Source organism: Myotis yumanensis, unplaced genomic scaffold, assembly GCF_028538775.1.
Source record: "Myotis yumanensis isolate MYYU_CA2020_CCGP unplaced genomic scaffold, mMyoYum1.0.hap1 SCAF_4, whole genome shotgun sequence".
NCBI classification, from domain to species: domain Eukaryota; kingdom Metazoa; phylum Chordata; class Mammalia; order Chiroptera; family Vespertilionidae; genus Myotis; species Myotis yumanensis.
The window spans coordinates 92300370-92321617 of NW_027223755.1; the positions used below are offsets into that span (position 1 = coordinate 92300370).

General features: G+C 46.9%; 1 protein-coding gene across 4 annotated transcripts in view; it reads right to left on the minus strand.

Moving 5' to 3' along the window:
• Positions 1–21248, minus strand: part of SNX29 (sorting nexin 29) — a 445003-nt gene that overhangs the window by 256010 nt on the left and 167745 nt on the right. For all 4 annotated transcript variants that reach the window (XM_070412958.1, XM_070412961.1, XM_070412960.1 and 1 more), the window contains one exon: positions 17908–17990. In XM_070412958.1, coding sequence (XP_070269059.1) covers positions 17908–17990 — 83 coding nt within the window. The remainder of the gene's footprint in view (positions 1–17907; positions 17991–21248) is intronic.

Genomic DNA, 21248 nt, shown 5'->3' on the forward strand with positions numbered 1-21248 from the left:
GAGCCTGCAAACTGTCCTCCATTCCATAATTCATTCATACATATGTCCAAATTGTATTTATTGAACATCTACTATGTGCCAGGCACTGTGCTGGTTCTTTGGATGTGCAGCCAATAGCACAAATAGGATTCCTGCCACCATGGAGTTTAGGCATTAGCAGAGAGCCTGAAAACAAGCCAAACAACAAATAATCACAAATTATGCGAAGTGCTCTGGGGAACATAACTGGAATGCTGAGACAGAGAAGACAGGGAGCTTCTTGGGCAGGACAGCGAGAGAGGATCTCTCCAGGGAAGTGAGGGGCCCAAGGCCAGTCCTGAGGAAGGAGGAGCAGAAGCTAGAGCCGCCCACCCCGGCATTGGGGGTGGGGGGGAAGCATTCTAAACACGGAAGATACAGGAAGACTCAGAGGACTCACTGGAGACTCCCTGGGGTATCCACTGGGGTTGGTAATGTACATGATTATCGCTGGTTTTGCAATGAACTGGCTCTAGCTCTGACTGACCATGTGGCCTCAGGCAGTCAAACCTCTGTGCTCCTCAGCTTTCTCACCTGCACAGTGGGGAGACTTAGGGAGGCCGTGATTTTGGTCTGTCCCAGCCCTGAGGTGGGAAGAGCTGGGCCTGCTCCAGGAACTTTAAACAGGCCAGAGGGCAGAGAATAGCTGGCAAGGAGGCAAGGGAGGCACAAAACAGGTGGAAGGTGAGCAGGGCCAAGTCAAGCAGGCTCTTACAAGTCATGGGAAGGAATTCAGATTTTATTTTCATCGCAACGGCAAGCCACTGAAGAGTTTTAAGCAGGGGAATTTTGTAGAATCGTCCCTCGGTATCCACAAGGGACTGGTTCCAAGACCCCCTGTTAATACCAAAATTTGTGATGCTCAAGTCCCTTATATAAAATGATGTAGTATTTCCATACACATCCTCTCTTATAGTTTAAATCCTGTCTAGATTACTAATATCTAATACAATGTAACTGCTATGTAAACAGTTGTTATACTGTATTATTTAGGGAATAATGGCAAGAAAAAGAAGTCTGCATTTCCACACAGAGCAGCCATGGTAGGCCTAACTGCTTAGTACATGTCAGCAACATAAGAGGTTTTTTCAAATATTTTCTGGGGTTGGTTGAGTCTGGGAACAGATGGACGTATACACAGCGGAAACTGTGAATATGGAAGGACAACTGTATTTTTAAAAGATGGCTCAGGTCCTGGCCGGGTGTTCAGTGGTTAGAGCCTCCGCCCACAGACCAAAGGCCACTGTGTTCCATTTCCAGTCAAGGGCAGGTACCTGGGCTGCAGGTTCGATCCCCGGCTCTGGTCAGGGCACATACGGAAGGAAACCAACCGATGTGTCTCTCTCACACCTCTCTCACTCCCTCCTTTTCTCACTCCCTCCCTCTTTCCTCCTTCCCTCTTCCCTCCTTTCCTTCCACTCTCTCTTAAAAAAATCAATGGGAAAAATATTTTCAGGTGAGGATTAACAAAAATAAAAAATAATAATAAAATAAAAGATGGCTATGTTGTGGAGAATGGGGAAGAGCAGGGGCAAGAATGGAAGCGGGGAGGCTGGGGTGGTGCTGTGGTAAGAATCTTAGGCTGTGGTGGAGGTGCAGTAAAGTGGCTGAACTCGATCTCAAGTGTCTGCTCTAAGCAATTACTCAGGACACTGTTTGAGAAGTATTATGAAGTGTGGACAGGCCTCACTGGAGGAAAGCATCCAGTTTGATTAGTGATGCCTGCCACAGCAACGGGAGAGGGACAGCAGCAGCGTGTGTCAATCTCTGTCCTCTGTCTGTCTAGAGCAGTGGTTCTCAACCTTCCTAATGCCGCGACCCTTTAATACAGTTCCTCATGTTGTGTGACCACCAATTTCATTGTTACAAATTGAACATAATTAAAGCATAGTGATTAATCACAAAAACAATACGTAATTATATATGTGTTTTCCGATGGTCTTAGGCGACCCCTGTGAAAGGGTCGTTTGACCCCCAAAGGAGTCGCGCCCACAGGTTGAGAACCGCTAGTCTAGAGGAACTTCGAGCAGTGCTTCTCTCACTATCATGTGTGCAACTCACCCGGAGATCTTTAGTTAAAGTGCAGAATCTGGAAGAGTGGGGCTGGCCTGAGAGTCTGCATTTCTGACACTTTCCCAGGGTTGAGGCCAATGCTCTGGTCCAGAGACTTCACTGTGAACAGCGAGGATCTAGAGGACTTACTCTTTTCCCCCCAAAGATTTGTACAGGATGAGCACCAGCTCCCGGGCTTGACACAGAAGGATACTCAACAAATGTTCATGAACTGTGCTGGGGTTGGGGGTGGGGTGGAGGGGTGTTGGTGACTTTCAGCACCAACTGCTATAAAAAGAACTCCAAAAATCCCAGGTGGCTGACCAAAAAAAGCATCACCCTAGAATATGACCAACATCACATGTATGCATTGTACGTCTATGGAGTTGCAACCTCATCCTGACTGAACTGAAGATCATTTGGGTGGGGATAAGGGGATCAAAAAAAGAAGTGAGGAAAATGCAAAGGCTAGAAATCTACTTAACAGAACTGGTTCTGACGACGATGACAGGGTTAAGCTCTGAGGAATGAAGGGAAATATGTTAAAGGAAGAGTTGCCCCTGCTAGATCCCCAGAAGAGTGGCATTGCGCCCCCTGCTGGGGCCCCGCTGTGCTGCATTATGACAGCAATGCTGGCTCTTACAAAAGCCCCAAAGGGGAGTTTGCATCCTGTGTTTGTTCTCCACCACAGTCCTGATCCATAATCCCAACTAATATGAGCAGCAGCCAAATCCAAATTTCCCTCCCAAAGACAGATCCAATCAGCTGGGAATCAAGGATCGCAGCCAGACCCTGCTGCCTGCAGATGGAATCAGCTGGCCAGTGGGCTCCATGCTAAATAAATGTGCCTAAAGCCTGAGGGCTCAGTGCAAGGCACTCAGCATCCCTGGACACGAAGGTCCCCTTTCTAAAGTCAGCAGAGACCTGTGGTGCCATGCAGGCCCAGTCACCCCAAGAACTGCCTGCCTCCTAGAAGTCATAGGCTACAATTTCTTTTCACTCTCTCTCTATCCCTTTTAAACTCACAGAATTACCAAAGCCTTAATTTTTAAAGAGTTTACCTTAATAGTGCACATTCATTTTCAGGGGGCCATTAAAAAATCATGAGAACATTCCTATTGCCGAGCGGTGATTCATGCTCCCCCCAGCACACACCTCACTTGTGGGCCTCTGCTGGTTACAGCATCCCAGACTCCCAGACAATATTAATTCAATTTATTCTGCACCTTTGCGAGTGGCTGCCTATTAACATTAAACACATACAGCGCTTTTCAGGTCGTCAGAATGTTGAACATGACTGTTCTTTAGATAATGTGAGAGCTAAAAGATTAATCATCACCAGGATTAATTATTAGGAATGAGTGGGACAGCAAAGAAGTCATTTGTATGCGAGGGATTCCATACCTTGGTGAATCTGCCTCTTGCTAGAATGCCAAGGGATGAAAGCTGGATGCCAGCTGGATTCCAAGTATAAAACACTGAACTCAATTGCTTCATCTGTCTAATGGGTTAGTTAAAAGGCAAGGGACCTCTTCATTAACTCTGGTGCTTTACTGTAGAGTAAACTACAATGAGGGTGCCAAAGTTAATGCATTTTTTTTAATAGATCGAGGATGGCTGGCTAAGTTTAGAACTAAGAAGAAGACGACTTCTTTGCTGAGACCTGGTCAGATCCCTATGTCAGCTTCCCAGATATTCAAAAAACTCAGAAAGCAACCTTTAACCTTCCATGCTACCTCTGCCCCCATCCTGCACCTGGGCTAACCCAGACGCCTACTGCAAAGTTTACGCGCGTGCAGAGCCAAGTAAGCAGACGTCATTACCGCGGGAAGGACAATCTGAACCAAAAATCAAACTCACAGGAAGGGCAGGTACATGTTTTAAGAGGCAGTCTAACACCAACAAATATCTGCAACGCGTTGGCAAACTACATCCTGTGAGTGGAATCTTATTTTATTGTAATAACCGTACATTTTAGGAAGAAGAGATGGTGGTGGTGATGGTGGTGGTGGTGGTGGTGGTGGTGGTGAAGGAAGAGGAGGGAGCAGAGGAAGAGGAGGAAATAAAGAAGATGAGGAGACAGAGACCATCTTCAAGGCCTAAAATACTTCCTATCGGACTTCCACAGAAAATGTTTGCCAACCTCTGGCTCTAAGATATAATAAAAGGTCAACATCTATTTCTTGTCATTTGAAGGCATAATGAGGTTTGTGCACATTTTGGAAGAAAGCCAAACACCAAGAGGGCTGCCTAGATACAAAGATAGGAGGACACCAAGCCATCGCATGCTACAGTGACACACGAGGCAAAGAGTGGTGGGTCCACACCAAATTGGGGCATTGAAGTAGGTGGCGCCCAGAATCCTAGATGGGAAAGAGGGCAAAGTCAAAACAGTAACAGGGAAAGGAGAGACGTCTGCACAAATAAGTGCAAGCTTGACTGAGAGCCTCTCGGGTGGAGAGCAGGCCTTTCTCCCCGCGCCGCGGCCCCCAATCAGTGGACACTGACCAGCAGCCTCACCTCCCTAACACGCTGTAGGATCTTGGGCGAGTAGCCAGCTCTGTTAATGTTTCCTCATTGGCAGAGGGAGCTCATAGGAGCCCTGACGTGAGGATTGAATGAGTAAGTGGACAGTTCTTCACATAGTGCCTGGCGCAGTTTGTGAGCACCCCATGAACATTAGCTGTTTTATCACGCTGTCCACCGAACATTCTGCTGTGTGGTTCAGCTCAGACAGAGAGATGGGGGAGTCCGCTCCACGGGCTTTGCTTGCAAGTTCTGTGGTCAGTGATGGCACAGTTAACCAACCCCTCTCTCTCGGGGTTTCTTAGAGCCCTCAAGGAAGGATGGGACCCCCAGAGTGAACAGTAGAAATGAGGCATCACTAACAGAGGCCCTGGAGAGGCAGGCAGGGCCAGGCCAAGTAGGGCCCTGGACACCATGGCTTTATAACAGGTGCTGCTCAAGTCTTCTCACCCCGTGTTTCCCCACAATGTTGCTGAGGTTAATCCTAGCAAGTTTGGCCTCTGTTAGCCGTCAACATCCCTCACATCCATCCTTTGGACGTGAACGCGATGAGGCCCTGATTTCCAAGGCCCAATCACCCAGACACTGGCCCTGCCACTGGGCCACAGCTTGCTGCCCTCCCATCTCCCCTCCCCACCAGCTTTCTCTGTGTTAGTGATGAGCTTGCCATTCTCAGAACTATTAAAAATTACTACACCATTCCTGGCAGAAAATGCTGAGTGGAATGGAGGAGGAGAGAAAAAAAGTCCCCTTGATGAGAGTCATATATGGGCAGGAGCTACAAACAATTCGGGGCGCTAAAATTAATTCGCTCCCTTGCCAACTTGCCAATGAAGAGAGGGTGAGCATCGAGGCAGACTGTAATAAAAACGTAATGTGTACAGCACATATTTATTCATTTTTAGAAAATCTTCAATGCTGCTACCCTCCTTTTCCCATAAAATCTGACCATCCTACTCAGCTTCTATTCTTATCCTTGCTCATTTGCGTAATTTTAACACTGCAGAATATAGCTAGCCTAAGAATGTTTTTTATAATTACACCCATCACAGGAACTGTCAGTATCTAATGAAGGATAATTTCAGCTATTATAAGAAGCTTAAAAGATCATTTTCATGAATAATTCGTAATATGAATCATTAAATTCAAACAATGTCAGAAATTTCAGAAAAAAAAAAGAAAAGAAAAATATTTTAGGTATGGACAGTACCCATCCCTCTAAAGGCAGAGTGGAGCTTCAGACGTGCAAGAAACAACACAACACAGGGGAAGATCTTTTGTGAGGGGACGGAACATGCAGACCAGCTCATGTCACTTCCCACTTTACGTTTTTCACCAGGTCCCCCAGGCCTGAGGATAAACCCATGCCTCCTAGCAAGTCGCATGGAGTGCTCCTTGATCTGACCCCTGCCTGTCTCTCTGGCTCATCTCTCCCCTCTTCCTCCCTCTGACAAAGTAAACCGTCTGAAAAGTAAAACAAACCTACACTAGAGGCAGAATCAAGAGGGAGAGAGACATATCGTCCTGATAAATTGTGTGTACACCTGGATCCAGCCATACCTGCACTGCACCCTGTGCTTCTTAGTTCTATCGTTTTCCAAAGGGAGAAAAGCTCTATTACTGAATAAGGATTCAGACTGCAACAGATCTTGAGGGAATCACATTTCTCATGGCTGCCTAGGCCAAAGCTCACAGAGCACTAAGCAGTGGACACGGTGGGAGTTCAGGCCAGGCAGGGGATAGTGTGTGCGTGTGCATGTGTCTGTGTGTGTTTAAAAAAAAAAAAGAAGAAGGATCTCTTACCCTTTGAGACAGTATGGAAGGACCTAGAGCAGCGGTTCTCAACCTGTGGGTCGTGACCCCTTTGGGGGTTGAACGACCCTTTCACTGGGGTCACCTAAGATCATCGGAAAACACATATATAATTACATATTGTTTTTGTGATTAATCACTATGCTTTAATTATGTTCAATTTGTAACAATGAAATTGGGGGTCACCACAACATGAGGAACTGTATTAAAGGGTCGTGGCATTAGGAAGGTTGAGAACCACTGACCTAGAGAGTATTATGTTAAGGAAAATAAGCCAGTCTGCTAAAGATAAGTATCACATGATCTCACTCATTCATATGTGGAATCTAATGAACAAAATAAACTGATGAACAAAATAGAACCAGAGACATAGAAGCATGGAAAAGACTGACAAATCTCAGAAGGAAGGTGGGGGTTGACGGGGGAGAGATTAACCGAGCAACTTCTATGTATATATGCATAGCCCATGGACACAGACAATAGTGTGGTGAAGGCCTGGGGGGTGGGGGGAACAAGGGCAGGGTGAAGGGGGTCAGTGGAGAGGGGGGACATCTGTAATTTTTCAACAATAAAGATAAATTTAAAAAAAAAAAACTTTACAGCTAGAAAATGGTCCAAAGTAAAAAGAGTAATAAGTCATGGAAAACCAAGAAAAATTTTATTCTCCTCTGGGAGACCAAATGACATATAAAGAATAGCTTAAAGCTTAAGCATGTACACCTGGGATCCACTGTTAATTGAGCCAGGTATTAGTTACTGTCCACGTGGATCTTACACATGCACTGGCGGAGTTCACACTATCTGGTTACTGTCCACACCTTACAAAAGGACTGGCTGAGTCCATGCCATCTGGTTACTGTCTACACCTTACACAAGGACTGGCTGAGTCCATGCCATCAAGTTACTGCCCACACCTTACACACGGATTGGCGGAGTTCAGGCCATTTGGTTACTGTCCACACATTACCTGTGGACTGGCTGAGTCCATGCCATCCTAAAACAACATGACAGAGAAGCAGAGATGTAGATGTGGGGCTGACTCTAGTTTATTCAAATGCTCTGGGCAATGACCAGTAGCTGAGCAACAGGACACAGACCCATGTTAAATCCAATCCTTCATGCTGCAAGGCCACCCCAGATTCACAGGGAAAATTAAGCTTGGGACACACAAAAAACTGATTACCTTACCTCTTAAAAATAAAAGAGAAGGATGACTGTCTCACCCAAACAGGGGGAGAACTTCAACGTGTTGAGTCGACACCATTGTTCACATTTTACTTCTCCCCATTTCTCCAGTGAAACTGGTCCCATTACCGCCATCGCTAGCAAAGCCGGCACCATCATCTCCCACTTGCTCATCAAAGGCAGAGTAGCTGCTAATTCAGACGTGTGGCAGAAACAGCTAATGTCCCCTAGTAGCCACTCTTTCTTCCTTAACAAGAAAAATGCCAGATTTTGGCTGGGCATGTGGTGGTCTGGGTGGAAAACCAAGATTATGCTCCCCAGAATCCCCTGCAACTAGATGTGGCTACATAAAAGTGTCAAAAGCAAACTGCAGAAGAAAATATTAGCGAACTTGAAGACTTAGCAATAGAAACTATCCAAGATGAAACATACAGAGGGAGAAAAGAAAAAGGCTAGGTAACCTGCCCAAGGTCACACTTATGGCAAAGGGCAGAGCCAGGACTTTCTGGGCCAAACCACAGTCTACACCTTCATGTTCTAACACTTCCCCATTCACAGCCTTCGTGAATGCTGACCCGTTCTCCTCTGGAAAAGTGGTGAGGAAAGAGGCAAGACAGCAATAGCCACCTTACATACCATCAAACCCCGCTTTCTGTCATCTTGGCACGTGTTGCCAGCAAGCACTTGACATGATTTACATTCACGTTGTACCACTGCCTGATTTTCTTATTAAAAACCTTAACAATTTTTTGTTATTCTTTTTATGCCATCAGCTTTCTTCTTAGCTCATGAAGTCTATGTGTCAAGTAAGCGGTAGGGGTCTCCAAGCCCTTCAGGCTGCAGGTGTTTATCCCAAGAGTGTTCACAGAGCAAAGAGCTATACTGATCTGGGGGAATATAGTGCTAAATTCTAATAATGCTGGAGGGTGTGTAAATGATTTTTATTTTCTCTTTTTCTGCTTGTCTCTATCTTTTTTAATTCTCTAGAATGACTATGGTTTCATTTTTTAACAAGGAAAGTAAACACAAATTGTCTTCCAACAATAAAGTTGCTGAGAAATAATTTGAAGGCAGACTGCTTTTGGCCCCTGGGTGTATGTTTGGTTATTGTCAGTTCCAAGCCTTCATTTACTCAGAAGGAAGCCGAAACCGCAGGAGAAGGCCTCAATGCTGTGCAGGCACCACTCCTGGTTGCCCAGCAATGGGACCCCTGCACTCTGCTAAGGGCATTACAATGAGACAAACCAGATGCAAATGAAGGCAAGAGTAATCAAGGGTAGAGTTGAGCTTGGCCAATCTGGCTCCACCTGGAGGAAGGAGGGCCTTCTTTTGGAGGGATTGGGTCCTGGAATGATGAGGTTATGAGGAAAGAATAGGGAGAAATGGGAAGGTAAGTGGGAAGTTGTCAAGGTGAGAAGTGTGAGGTACAGCACGTACCTATAATGCCCCCCCGCCCCGCCCACCCAGGTCAAGGGCACCCTGCAGCACATTGCATGGCTCAAGTCCACATCCTCACCTGTTCTGCTCACTGATTCCAGGAGCACAGGTTCCAGTCCCTACCCTGTCACGCAGTCTGTGAGCTCCATGGTGTAGATACTGTGTGTCACTCACCTCTGCCTCAGGGCATCCACCATCCAGCCCCCCACTCACCGGCTGTGTGCCTTGGGCAACGACAGCCACAGCAGCCTGACACTCACACAGTGGATGGCAGGGACTGCAATCCAGACCGTTTGGCCCCACTACACACTCTCACTAACCTTTCTAAGCTCCAATTTCCCCACCTGTAAAGTGAGGATGATGACAATACCGACCTCACAGGAAGGTTGCCTATTAAAAGAAGTTAGCACAGGGCCTGGCATATTATCCATAATATCAATTATTATTATTATAAAGTATTCAACAAATTCATTTGTTTATTGACCCATTCATCTACTGATCTCCTTCCAGCTGCCAGGTATCAGTTTCAGAAGCTGGGTGCACAACAGTATCAAAACCAGGTCAGTCCCTACTCTCATGGGGTTTACAGCCTGATCAATACTGATCAAATATGTCAATAAGGGGAAATAAACATTTTATATACAAAAGAAGCAGCAACACTGTAGATCTGGAAGTGACACCTAGGGAATGATGGTGGGAGCCACAGAGAGCTTCTTGGGGCAGTGACAACGCGAACGGGAGTGTGACAAGCAGTCAGAGATTCCAGACAGAGTGAGCAGAAGACAGAGGGGGAGAAGGCAGTGTATTTCTACGGAAAGTGAGGCCTTAACCCCATGAAATAACCCCAGGCCAAGAGACAGGCTTTCTCTCTTTATAGGATGTCTACTTTTCTGTTCAATCCAAGAAAACAATTTAGACAAGTCCCCGCCAGCCGAGGTAACCAGCATCATCACCCACTTGAGCAAAGCAAAACGGCCCGCCGCCTTATGAAAGCTGTGATTAGAAACTTAAAACAGAGCCGTTTTCAGAACCAAAGTGGCATTTAACACAGCAGGCCACCTGTCAGCTCCCAGGAAGGAGGGGAGCTGAACACCAAACAGGACGCTGACTGACAAACGCACGGCAGTCAGCACAAAGCCGAGACGGCTCTAAAGTGAGGATGACGATAATAAATACGTGTCTGGCCCAGGCCCCACGGAGGAGGGGAAGCGCCCAGGTGCTCCTGTTCTGTTTCTGGGCCTTTGTTTCCTACCGAACAATAAAAAGGAAAGGAACAGAAATCATGAATTGACAGCCGGCATTTCCAGACTACGGCTTTGCAGTGATCTAGGAGAGGAAAGCATCCTGCGGGGGACAGAATCGGGTGGAGCGAATAGAACATCACCCCTTGTCGGGGTCTCCAGAGAGAGAGGGTCACTTCTAGGGCCACGGAGTGGATCCTCTTGCAACTATGACCCTGGACCTTTGAGGAAGCTGTGCCCAGTAGTGATGGTACTAAGGGGTGGCTGGGGGGTCCCTCCCATAAAATTTCCACCAACCTCACCTTCCCCAAAGCCACCTGGGGCAGAGTCTGCTGCCCACCTATCCAATAGCCAATTCCTTCTGTGCCAATTAAACAACAACATTTCCCAGCATCCTTACTAATTGAGAGCCCCAAGAGCTATAGAAGTCATTAGGGGACAGGGGGCGGGGGTCCCGAAAAGCTCCTTAAAAGTAAGCTCATTATCCTTAAAGCGTTAAAGCCTTATAGAATCCACCTGTGAAATGCACTCCCTGCCCTTTCCCCTGCCCTTTCTACCTCCCTGAAATACAGACGGGATGGATGAACACTAGCCACTACTTGGGTACCATGAGGGAATCGTGAGGATAACAAGCCATTTACTAAGGATGCTACAGCAAAAAGGAAAAGCAGCCCGAGTTCCCAGCGATCATAAAATCACACTAGCCCTGGACTAAAGTACTTACTTCTGGGCTGGCATTAGAGACGAGAAACACCTTGTCTCTGCTGTTTGGGTTTTCTTTTTAATGCAGCCAAACCTAGTCCACCTGATACACAAGCCCAAATAAACTTAAAAATTCAATAAAAACAAAGGGCATGCTATGAGAGGCAGTCTCAAGACAAGGCCCCCAAAACCCCTTTCTAACAAAACAACCAAACCTCTCCTATATAAAACTGCTGGAGCTACCGCTGCTTCCTTTGTCACCCTGGCTGCATGGTCACCTGCATTTTTGCTCCCAACATCCTCTCTTCTCGTGTCAGAACCCATCCTGCTTCTGGGGCCCTGCCCCTCTCCCATTTTCAGACCAGTGTGTCTGCATGGGGCTGCTCCCACCTCACCCCCTGCCAGGAAGAAGCCACTGTGAGCCTGGCTTACACCCCGACGCCCACTTCTGATCCCAGGATTAGCTAAAGTGAGCCATGCCACCCAAGCTGGGCCAATCAGAGTTCATCTGGAAACATCTGTGGGTGCAATGAATAAGGACACCCTCAACTGCACTTATAACTTTTAATACTTTTTATTAAACTGAAAGAAATGTGGAAAACTATCTGTTAAATCTGGTGGTGAGCACATTGTGGATGTTGAGTACATTATTCCCTGGGCTTTTCCAGTAAATTCTAATGTTTTAAAAATACCGAGCATGGGTTACTGTCCCCAGAGTGCCTTCCTGAGCGCTAGTAAGAGCCCGGAACTGAGGCCACCTGTTCAGATAGTTATTAAAAGATCAGGAAACTAGCTAATCACACAAATATTGTTTCACCAGGATAATGGGCTGCAAGTTTCAAAGAGGGTTACTCTATAATTATCATCATAATTATTCACTCACTTTCAGAAACTGATGTACAGGTGTTCTGTTAATGTGCCTTAACCTTCCATGGCCTGGACGCCCTTCAAAATGCACCTCCAATCCAAAATAATGTTTGCCTGGTACGTTACATGTCATCCCTTTGAAACTTCAAATAATTCTATCAAGTCACCATTATTATGGCTACTCCTCAAAGGAAACTAATGGAGCTCTGACATAAAAACTTATTCCAGAGTTGGGAGCTAGAACATGCAGAGCTGAGAATCCACCAGCTCCCCCACTGGAAAACCTGGGCCAGCCTTTGCCCTCATGCTCCGCTGCCCCTTCCTTGGGCTCCTTCCCGCGTTTACTGTGGAAGGAGGAGCCTTCATAGAAGAAGGAAAATATGTCATCTGCATGCCTTGCCTACACACACCAATGCGACTTGGAAGTATGTCCCCAAGTCTGATGTCCAGTTCCGAGTCCCTCACACTCTGACCCAGTCCCCGCCCCCGTGTGGCTGCTGGCACACGATTAGATTTCAGTCGCCCAGAGAGAAGAGGGGAGTGGAGTGGATTTTTCCTGAGACCAGGTCAAGGAGCAGATGCTAGGCAGTCAAGCCACCTGGCTGGGCAGAGTCCGCCCACCCAGGCAGGCATCCCTTGGGTAGTCACACATCACCTCTGAGGTACTATACAGATCAGTGGGTGATTGTCGCTTGACTTCTTCCTAGGCTAAGCAGATAACTGCAATGTTTAATTTCATGGGTCAATATGGATGGGCAATTCTAGATATTTGGAACCCAGATATTTGGTCAATCAGTAGTCTAGATGTCACTATGAAGGTATTTTTTAGATATGACTAACATTTAAACCAGTACACTTGGAGTAAAGCAAACTACCCTCCATAATGTGGGTGGGCCTCATTCAATTGGCTGAAGGCCTTAAGAGAAACACTGAGGTCCCCAGAAGAAGGAATTCTGCCTCCAGACTTAAATCGCAACATCAACTCTTCCCTGGGACTCCAGTCTAAGTTTACTCCGCAGATTTCGAAGCTTCCAGCCTCCACAATAGCTTGAGCCAATTCCTTCAAGTCAATCAACTCTAGATAGATAGACAGACAGACAGATAGATGTGTATGTATGCATATATACATGTGCTTATATACATGTATGTGTGTAGATGTATGTTTGTATGAATTGGGGTGTTATAAGGGAAACCAGAAACACCTTTCAGAAAAGGGAGGACAACATGGTCTCTTCATCCCAATTAATGACTGATTAGAAAATTGGTTATTTTTGACAGACATACCTTTGCCACATCCTTAGACACTCTTTGTACTGCAGACCCTTATAAGCTACTGGGCATTCTTGCTGAGACTCTAAGAGCACAAACCCAAAAATAAGAGTGCTGGATGGGTATGAGGTTCCTTTCAAAGGAGCCGCACAAATGGCTTAGAAGATGGAAACCACGTGCACTGAAGTGAGTGCCCAGAACAGCAGCATGAACCATGCTCCCTGCCACGGCATTAGAATTCTTGCTGTGGCAGCAGCCCAGCCAGACACAGCCCTTCCCAGACCCCTTTGCATCTAGGTGGGGCCATATGACCAGTCCTCACCAATGCATCATGAGCAGAGTGTATGGGTCACTTCTGGAAGAAAGGGGAGTAACAATAATTATCATCCTCTTCCTCCTACGTAGTATGTAACATCACTTCTCCAAACGTTGTTCCTTCTCAGAGAATGCTGTTCCCATCTACGTTAACTTGCTATTACTCTGAAATCATGCCTCAGAGGATTTGGATAGAATCTGGCAACAGGTTTTGATTAAACACCGACTGTGTACTTGGCCAACACACACTAAAACAAGTTTTAAGTTGCAGATCATCCTCTCTGTGTGGTCAGACTACATACACAAGACAGAACAGCAAACTCCCTCATGAGAGCAAACAGTGGAACACTAGACCTTGGCTACTACTCATCATTAGTAACAGGAGTTCAGGAAACTGAAAGGGCAAGGGTGATTAGATTTAAGTGACAGGAGAAGAGCTGGCTCTCACAATAAATGCAACATCTGGGCTGATGAGGATAAGGGGCGTGGCATTTCCAGAAGAGGAAATCGGATGAGCAGAGAGGATCAGAAAGTGGTCAGGTGCGGGCACATCGGAGACAAGCGTGACTGCGATGGAGCCTCGTGATGAGGAGTGAGAGGGAGAGGGTGCTGGACAGAGATGAAAAGGCCACGTTTCAGTGGAGGGTGAAGAGGTGAGATGTATTAACACTCACGTTGGATCCCGGAGAGGGCAGGGTGGGTGGGCACAGTGGACGTACCGCATTAGCTCAAGCAGTGATGGTGAACAGCTTCCACTGCACTCCCTGCCCCCAACCCAGTCCTCTTCATTGGCGGGACTTATTTAGAGAGGCAAGTGCCGAGACCAAATCTGAATTTAAGAAAAAAAAAGTCACCTTGATTGACTTGAGACGGCTACTGCTGGCGGAGAATCAGAGAATGCTGGCACATTTGCAACATGTTGGCTGACCCTGAAGGCCATTAATTCGAAAAGGACATCCTCCAAGGCTGTGGTTCCAAGGGGCCAAGCACTGGAATGTTTAAAACTCCCCCAGATGACTCGATGTGGAGCCAAGATTAAGAACCAGGGCTCTACATGGGAGAGAGGATAGAATGGCTTATAAGGAAACCAGTGGGAAGAGCAGCTCCCTTCTGCCGGGTTGCTGAGATTAAACCAGAGCTGCTGGCAGCCTCTTGCCAGCATGAGATCACCTGCCTGAGAATGGAGCCAATACACAGCAGGGCGCGGACCTGGGCATCAGTGCAAGGAGCCCCATGTGTGCGTGCGTGCACCTCTTCCCGCTCTGCACTCATGACACAGCGACGAGCCTGCCATCAGCACAGTGGGTGCATGCACACCACGGGAATCAGCAAGCACTCTTTCCTCCCCAGAGGGCTGGGCATTAAACAGTTACCAGCACTCACAGCCAATACATGAGGGGGAGGGAGTAAGAAGGAAGAGAGAGGGAGAGGGAGAGGGAGAGGGGGAGGGGGGAGGGGGAGGGCAGAGGGGGGAGGAGGGAGAGGGGGAGAGGGGGAGAGAGAACGAACTGAGAAATGCAGGAGAAATATAATCCTGATATTGTCTGAACACCTGGATCAAGCCGTCTCTGCAGATGGAACTGCTAACTTCTGTTTTGTTTAAGCTAGGTTAAAGTGAATCTTATGACTCTTGTCACCAAAGAATAGTGAAACCGTGGGAGAATCAAGTCATGTGCTAAGTGTAGTCACAAGGATCTGAAGAATCTGGTCGGAGGCAGAGCAGAAAGCAGTAGTTAGAGGGGCACGGCACATCACTGGGTGGCACTGCTGAGATCTCATAGTTGCCATGGACCTTCAGTCACCTGACTGTAGGAGGCCAGGTCCTACAACAGCTGCTCTTAGGTTTCCACTCCTCGTGTTATAAATATTAATGGAGTGCCAAGGGGTCAAGCATTGCTCAAGGTGCTTTGAACACAGCAGGGAACACAGGCAAGGCCCCTGCTCTTGTGGACTGTCCAGTGCAGGGTGGGACAGACAGCAAAGAAGGAAGGGAATCCACAACCAGGAGCCTTTGAGGTGCTGACAAGTGCTGTGATGACGATAAAGGAAGTGATGGAATAAAGAGTGAAGGAGAAGGCACAGGGTGAACCAGGGGGGTTAGAGGAGGTGGCATCTGAAAGAGACCTGCTGGCCTAGGCAGGCTTAGCCACGCAGAGACAGGGAGGAGCAGCCCAGCAGAGGGACAGTTGCTGCAAAGGCCCTGAGGGAGGAATCAGCCTGAAGGCCAGTATGGCTGGGGTGAGACAGCAAGGGGAGGGTGGAGGGAGATGGGGCCAGAGCATGGGGAAGCCCCAGATCACACCGAGCCTGAGGCCACCATCAAAGAGTGTGCACGGGGTTCTAAGCAGCAGCGTGATGGGATGTGATTCATCATTCCATGAGGCTGGTGTTTAGCCCTCTAGAGCCAGACACAAACACGCACAGTCATGAGCTAGCTTTCCTTACGACTCAAGAAGCCGGCCTCAAACAAAGATGTCCTTGCCTTTGTCCACACTGGGGGCTGACCAAGAGGAGACAGCCCAAGGCCTACATAATTGAGGCTGAAACAATGTCCCCCTAGAACCCTCTCACCCATGACCAACCATCTCCTTGACCGTCGAGCCCTCTTTTCTGGAGCCCAGGGAACCAAGACCTCGAAGTGAGAAGATGAAGTACATGCAGTGTGGAACAGGGGGTCAGAGAGCAAGCCATATGCATGCAGAGATGCAACACGTGAGCGAGGTTTATGACTTCGTGTTTTATTACCACTTTTGTTTCTTAGAGCAAACTTTTAAAGAATTGCTCCCAAGCCTCCCTCATCCGTCAAGTTCCTCCCAGTAAATCTCCCGATTACTCTGATCGCCACTCACAACAGGCCATTTCTTCTCCCCCTGTCCCTGAGCCTACGGCAGATTAATTAAAGGGGGACGCCAACAGGAGCTTGCAGCCTTAAATCCATCACTACAGGACGGGCCTGTGGTGGCCGGGACAGATGTCAGTGGAGTGAACCTAGCAAGAGGGAGGGCGAGAGAAAGAGCCTCACACACAGCAGCAGACACTGCGCATCTGGAAAGGCAGACTCCGGAGAAACACCACCCTCCCCGAGGACAGGATGGACGCTGTATCCAGTAAGGAGCTGATGGCCAGGACCATATGAGCTTTCAAAACGCAGCTCAAGCTGGAAAAGAGGGGCGGGGGTTGGTGCAGTTGTTGTTATAATCAACAAGAAGTTCAGAGTTGGACTATCACATCAGGTACAGCTGAATTCAAGGGCTCAAAGGACCTGATCAGACTCGGTTCCTCTCTGCCTCTCAGCTCAGCTCCTCTCTCTATGTGATGGCCTCATCCTCCGCCTCCCAGGCCCAACAGAGAGGAAGAACCCTTTCTGTGGCCTCTCAGAGCCTGAGACCCAGCGAGAGCACCAGCTAAGTCAAGCACAGGGCACAGGGTGGAGCCCCACCTCTGTCACGGGACTGACACTAAGTGAGGATGCTGGTCATATGGAAACCGGAGCAAGTGGGGCGGGCACTACAGAGGACACAGATGTCCACTACAACAAGAGTTAGCAAAGGCACATTTGCAGAATGCCTTTAAGAACTGTTCTTTCATGATGGGACGAGCTAACTGGTTCCAGTGCCCATAAAATCAGGATGCTGTTATAATGCATCAACTCTACCCAACTGAGAATCTCAGCAATCAGGTAGGAGGTGGGAAGTGAGGCTGAGGGCATTACTGTGGTGGAGGTCTCCTCACAGGCACATGGCCCCAGGATGGAGGCCCTTCACCAAGAGCTGTGATGACTGCAGCTACTGAGGGGCCTCCTGAGGACGGTCCTAGGGCAACAGAGCTGGGGCAGGAGTGTGGTTCAGTGAGTGGACGCCTCCTCCGTTGCACCTGACCATCTGGAGAAAGGCTGTGTCAGCCAAGTAATAAATTTTCTGTCTACTTGTATTTCTGATTAATAATATTAGTAATGGCTAACATTTACTCAGTACTTACTCTATGGTAGCCATTATGCTGTCTACGTGGATTGCCTCATGAGGTAGGCATTATCAACGAGTCCGACTTTACAGATGAGAAATGGAGGTGGAGAGAGATTAAGAAACTTAACCAGAGCTGGGCTGGAAGCTGGTCAGCCTCAGTCCAGAGCTTGAATCTCCGCTGCGTTGGCGTTCTGCTGCTTTCACCCCTAGCCTATGCGACTTAATCATGCGGCAAGGTTCATACCTTGTAAGTGGTGTCCCAAGACTCTAGACTTAAAATTCCCTAAGTACACAAATTGATATGACTGTTGTTAATAATCTAGCAAGTTAAGTCTTACAATATTAGTTTAACAAGAATACACAGCAGGGTTTTCCATCTAATTAATTTTTCAGAATCCTGCTCTTCTAATTCATCTGCATATGCACTTGTTACCTGTTGAGAGTCTACTATGCGCCAGGCATGGGGGTGATAAAGATGCAAAGGCTGGACCCCCACCCACCCTGGCTGGTCTCCCCCTCACCTTCAGCTGTTTGACCTTCTCTTTTCAGCATCTGGACAGCTCCTACATACTTCTTCAGCTGGACTTTGAGCACCTCATTTTCCCTGCAGGTAGAAGAATGTTTAAAAATTTTTTTAAAAATTTGGCAATTAGACTGAAGGCAGGGGTTGGGGGAGGGGGTCTGTGTGAAAAGTTGAGTTAGCAAAGCACATTTGCAGAATGCCTTCAAGAACTGTTCTTTCATGATGGAAATGAGCTAACTGGTTCCAGTGCCCATAAAATCAGGATGCTGATGTGCTATGCTCAGGTTATTTGAATCTATCAATCTGTTAGGTAACTATTCTGTGCCAGGCACTCTGTAATATACTCTCCATTTACAGAAGAACAAACCAAGTAATGTATATTCAACCTGGGGGATACTCTTAATATCTTTATTAACTACAAAATGTACTGGATATTCATTATTTGCCAGGCATCATGTGAAGTCTTTAGGTATCTCATTTAATCCTTCCAAGGTATTATCAGAACATCAATTTTAGAGATGAGGCATAAAGAGGAGAAGCAGTTGACCAAGTCTACCCCCACTCCCCATGTAAGACCGTGCTGTGAAGCATGGAACACAGGCTACAAGCCCCCACACTCTGCTCAATTCCCTCTCCAGGTACACTGGCTAAGAAAAAGAACATGGGGAGCAGGGGCAGAAAACTATCATTTGTTGAGTATTTATGACATAGCTCAGACTATACATATGTGACCTTGATGAATCAAGCACACACTCATTCATTTATTCATTCTTCATTCAGTGGGAAAGGTTTATTAAGTGTCTATGATGTGTCAGGCACAATGACACTATCATATTCTTCCCACGTTATAGGAGAGGAATTGGGATATGGATCAGGTCTCCAACCATGGTCACAAGTAAGACACACCACTGAGATCCAAACCTAGGTCTGTCGGACCCCAAGGCTCAGTAGAGCTTTTCTCTGTCTCCTGTAGGATTTGGACTTGGCTGCTCACCAGCTACCCCAGCCAGAGGTGCTTCCTCCACATTTTTGGTTCTGTTCCTCCCCTCGAAGCCCTTACGCCTGAATGCCTTTGAATGAGCTAGAGCATTTCCTCACAGCAAAACAGCTGTAAGCTTGGGTTTCTTTTATTCTTATAAAAATAAATTTAAAAGTAAAAATGCTCACTTAAAAATACTCAATTAGAACACATTTAAGAAGGAATGTGAAAATCAGCTGAAAATCCAACACCTTGAAAATAAACCCAACATTTTTATGACTTTTCTATCATACCCCTCACTAGACATGCATGCATACACACACACACTCCGAAATATAATTTTATGTGGATGAAACATCTTTCACACTCCTTTAATCTTTTTCTGTTTGAAGTGTTATTCCCTTGTTTACTGTTCCATCACCATTTTCCCACGGTAATTAATCAATGTTAAAAACCTGGTATACATATTAATGCCGCCCTCCATGCTCACAGTCACTAACTACAAACCTGATATACTCAGGTAGAGTTTACTTTATAAAACCGGATTATAAACTTTTCTACAACTGGGTTTGTCTCATTTAAGAACTCACCACTAGACGCCTCTAACTCAGTCTATTTATGGATGCAAGTGCCATTCCTTGATATGGATATGCCACAATTTACACCGCCCATCGCTGGCTCTGCCGTCTGCTTTCAGTGCACTTGACTACATCTCTGCCCACAAAGACAGCATTGTGTTTGTATTTTGCTTTTCTGTACTATTTTAGCAGAAAGAACATCCACACCAGCTTCGGATATACTACCATATACTCAGGTGTCCCCTGAGAACTCCACACTCATCTCAGAAGCTTTAGAGGAAGAATACAGGGGAGCCCCTTAATTAGCTTCCTCCCCCTTGACAGCCTACCATAGGTGTGTCTACAGGTATCTGCACTTTCTCTGTCTGTGATATGAATAGCAAACATCTGAAGCTAAACAACTAACAAGCCCTGAAAGGCCTGTGGGAGAAAAAAATATTCCCGACGTACGCGGATTTACATTTGTTTTCTTGGGCTCCCTAACCAGAGTCTTGTCACTCATCCCAGGCTAGCCCTAATCTCCACCTGTGAATTCAAGTCACATATGACCTGAAAACTAAGGAAAGGACATTTATATGCATTTCTATGTGGTATAATTCAACATGGTTTGTGGCAGAGCATCCCCCAAGAGGCAGGCTGGGCAGGCTCACTCCGGCCGGCTGACAGGCGCGTCACGTTGACATCTGGCTGCTCTGTCTCACTTGCTCCCACCACACAGGCCAACCCTCGGCTCCCTTATTCATCTTCAACTCTGCAGTCAGCACTGAAATGAAAAGGGGCTGCTTGTCTTCTGATCTGGATCAATCTTTTAATCAGGTCTTAAGACTATCTAAATATCAGACCTAACAGATAAAAGCCAAGATCTTTAATATAAATCTGACTTCCATCAAAATGAGGAGGAGCCATGAAGGATATATCAAACCACTGGGTCGGACACCTTTGGGAGCCATAAACTCAGCCCAGCCAAGTTTGTACGAATGAACTTGTGTGCCTTCGTGGGAAATGAACACTTCCAGGTCCCTGGAACTGCTTCTGAATAAAACTCCAACACCTGCAGGACACACTGGCCGCTCCAAAATGCAACTGGCTCCTGATCCCCCATCCCGCGAAAGGACGAGGCCATTTTTTTTAAGTAATTTTAGATTCACATGAAATTGCAAAGACAATACCAAGAGGTTGGCCGTATATACCCTTGGCCCAGTCTCCCCAATGGTTACACCCTATGTAACTATGGGGCAATGGCAAAACCAGACTCTGACAACGTGCACGCATGGTTCTATCAAGCGCATAACAGTCTTCTGCCCCAGCGCACCTCTAAAATGGACCACTGCAGGTCCAGCCACGAGTAAAGCAAACCAGATACAAGTACAAGAGGGAAGAGGGGGTGGGCGGCTTTGGCAAACTACAGAGCCCCATCAAAAGGTATTTTTATTTTATTTTTTTTTTAATAATTAAATCTTTATTGTTCAGATTATTACATTTGTTCCTCTTTTTTCCCCCCATAACTCCCTTCCTCCCAGTTCCCACCCCACCCTCCGCCCTCACTCCCCACCCACTGTCCTCATCCATAGGTGCATGATATTTGTCCAGTCTCTTCCCGCATCTCCCACACCCCTTTCCCCCCCCAAGCATAGTCAGTCCATTCCCTTTCTGTGTCCCTGATTCTATTATAATCACCAGTTCATTCATCAAAAGGTATTTTTAGCACGTTAAGTGACCCAAGAAAATATTCCTAGGCTCTAGACAACTAATCTGCAACCAGTCTGAATTTGGAAAGAGAAG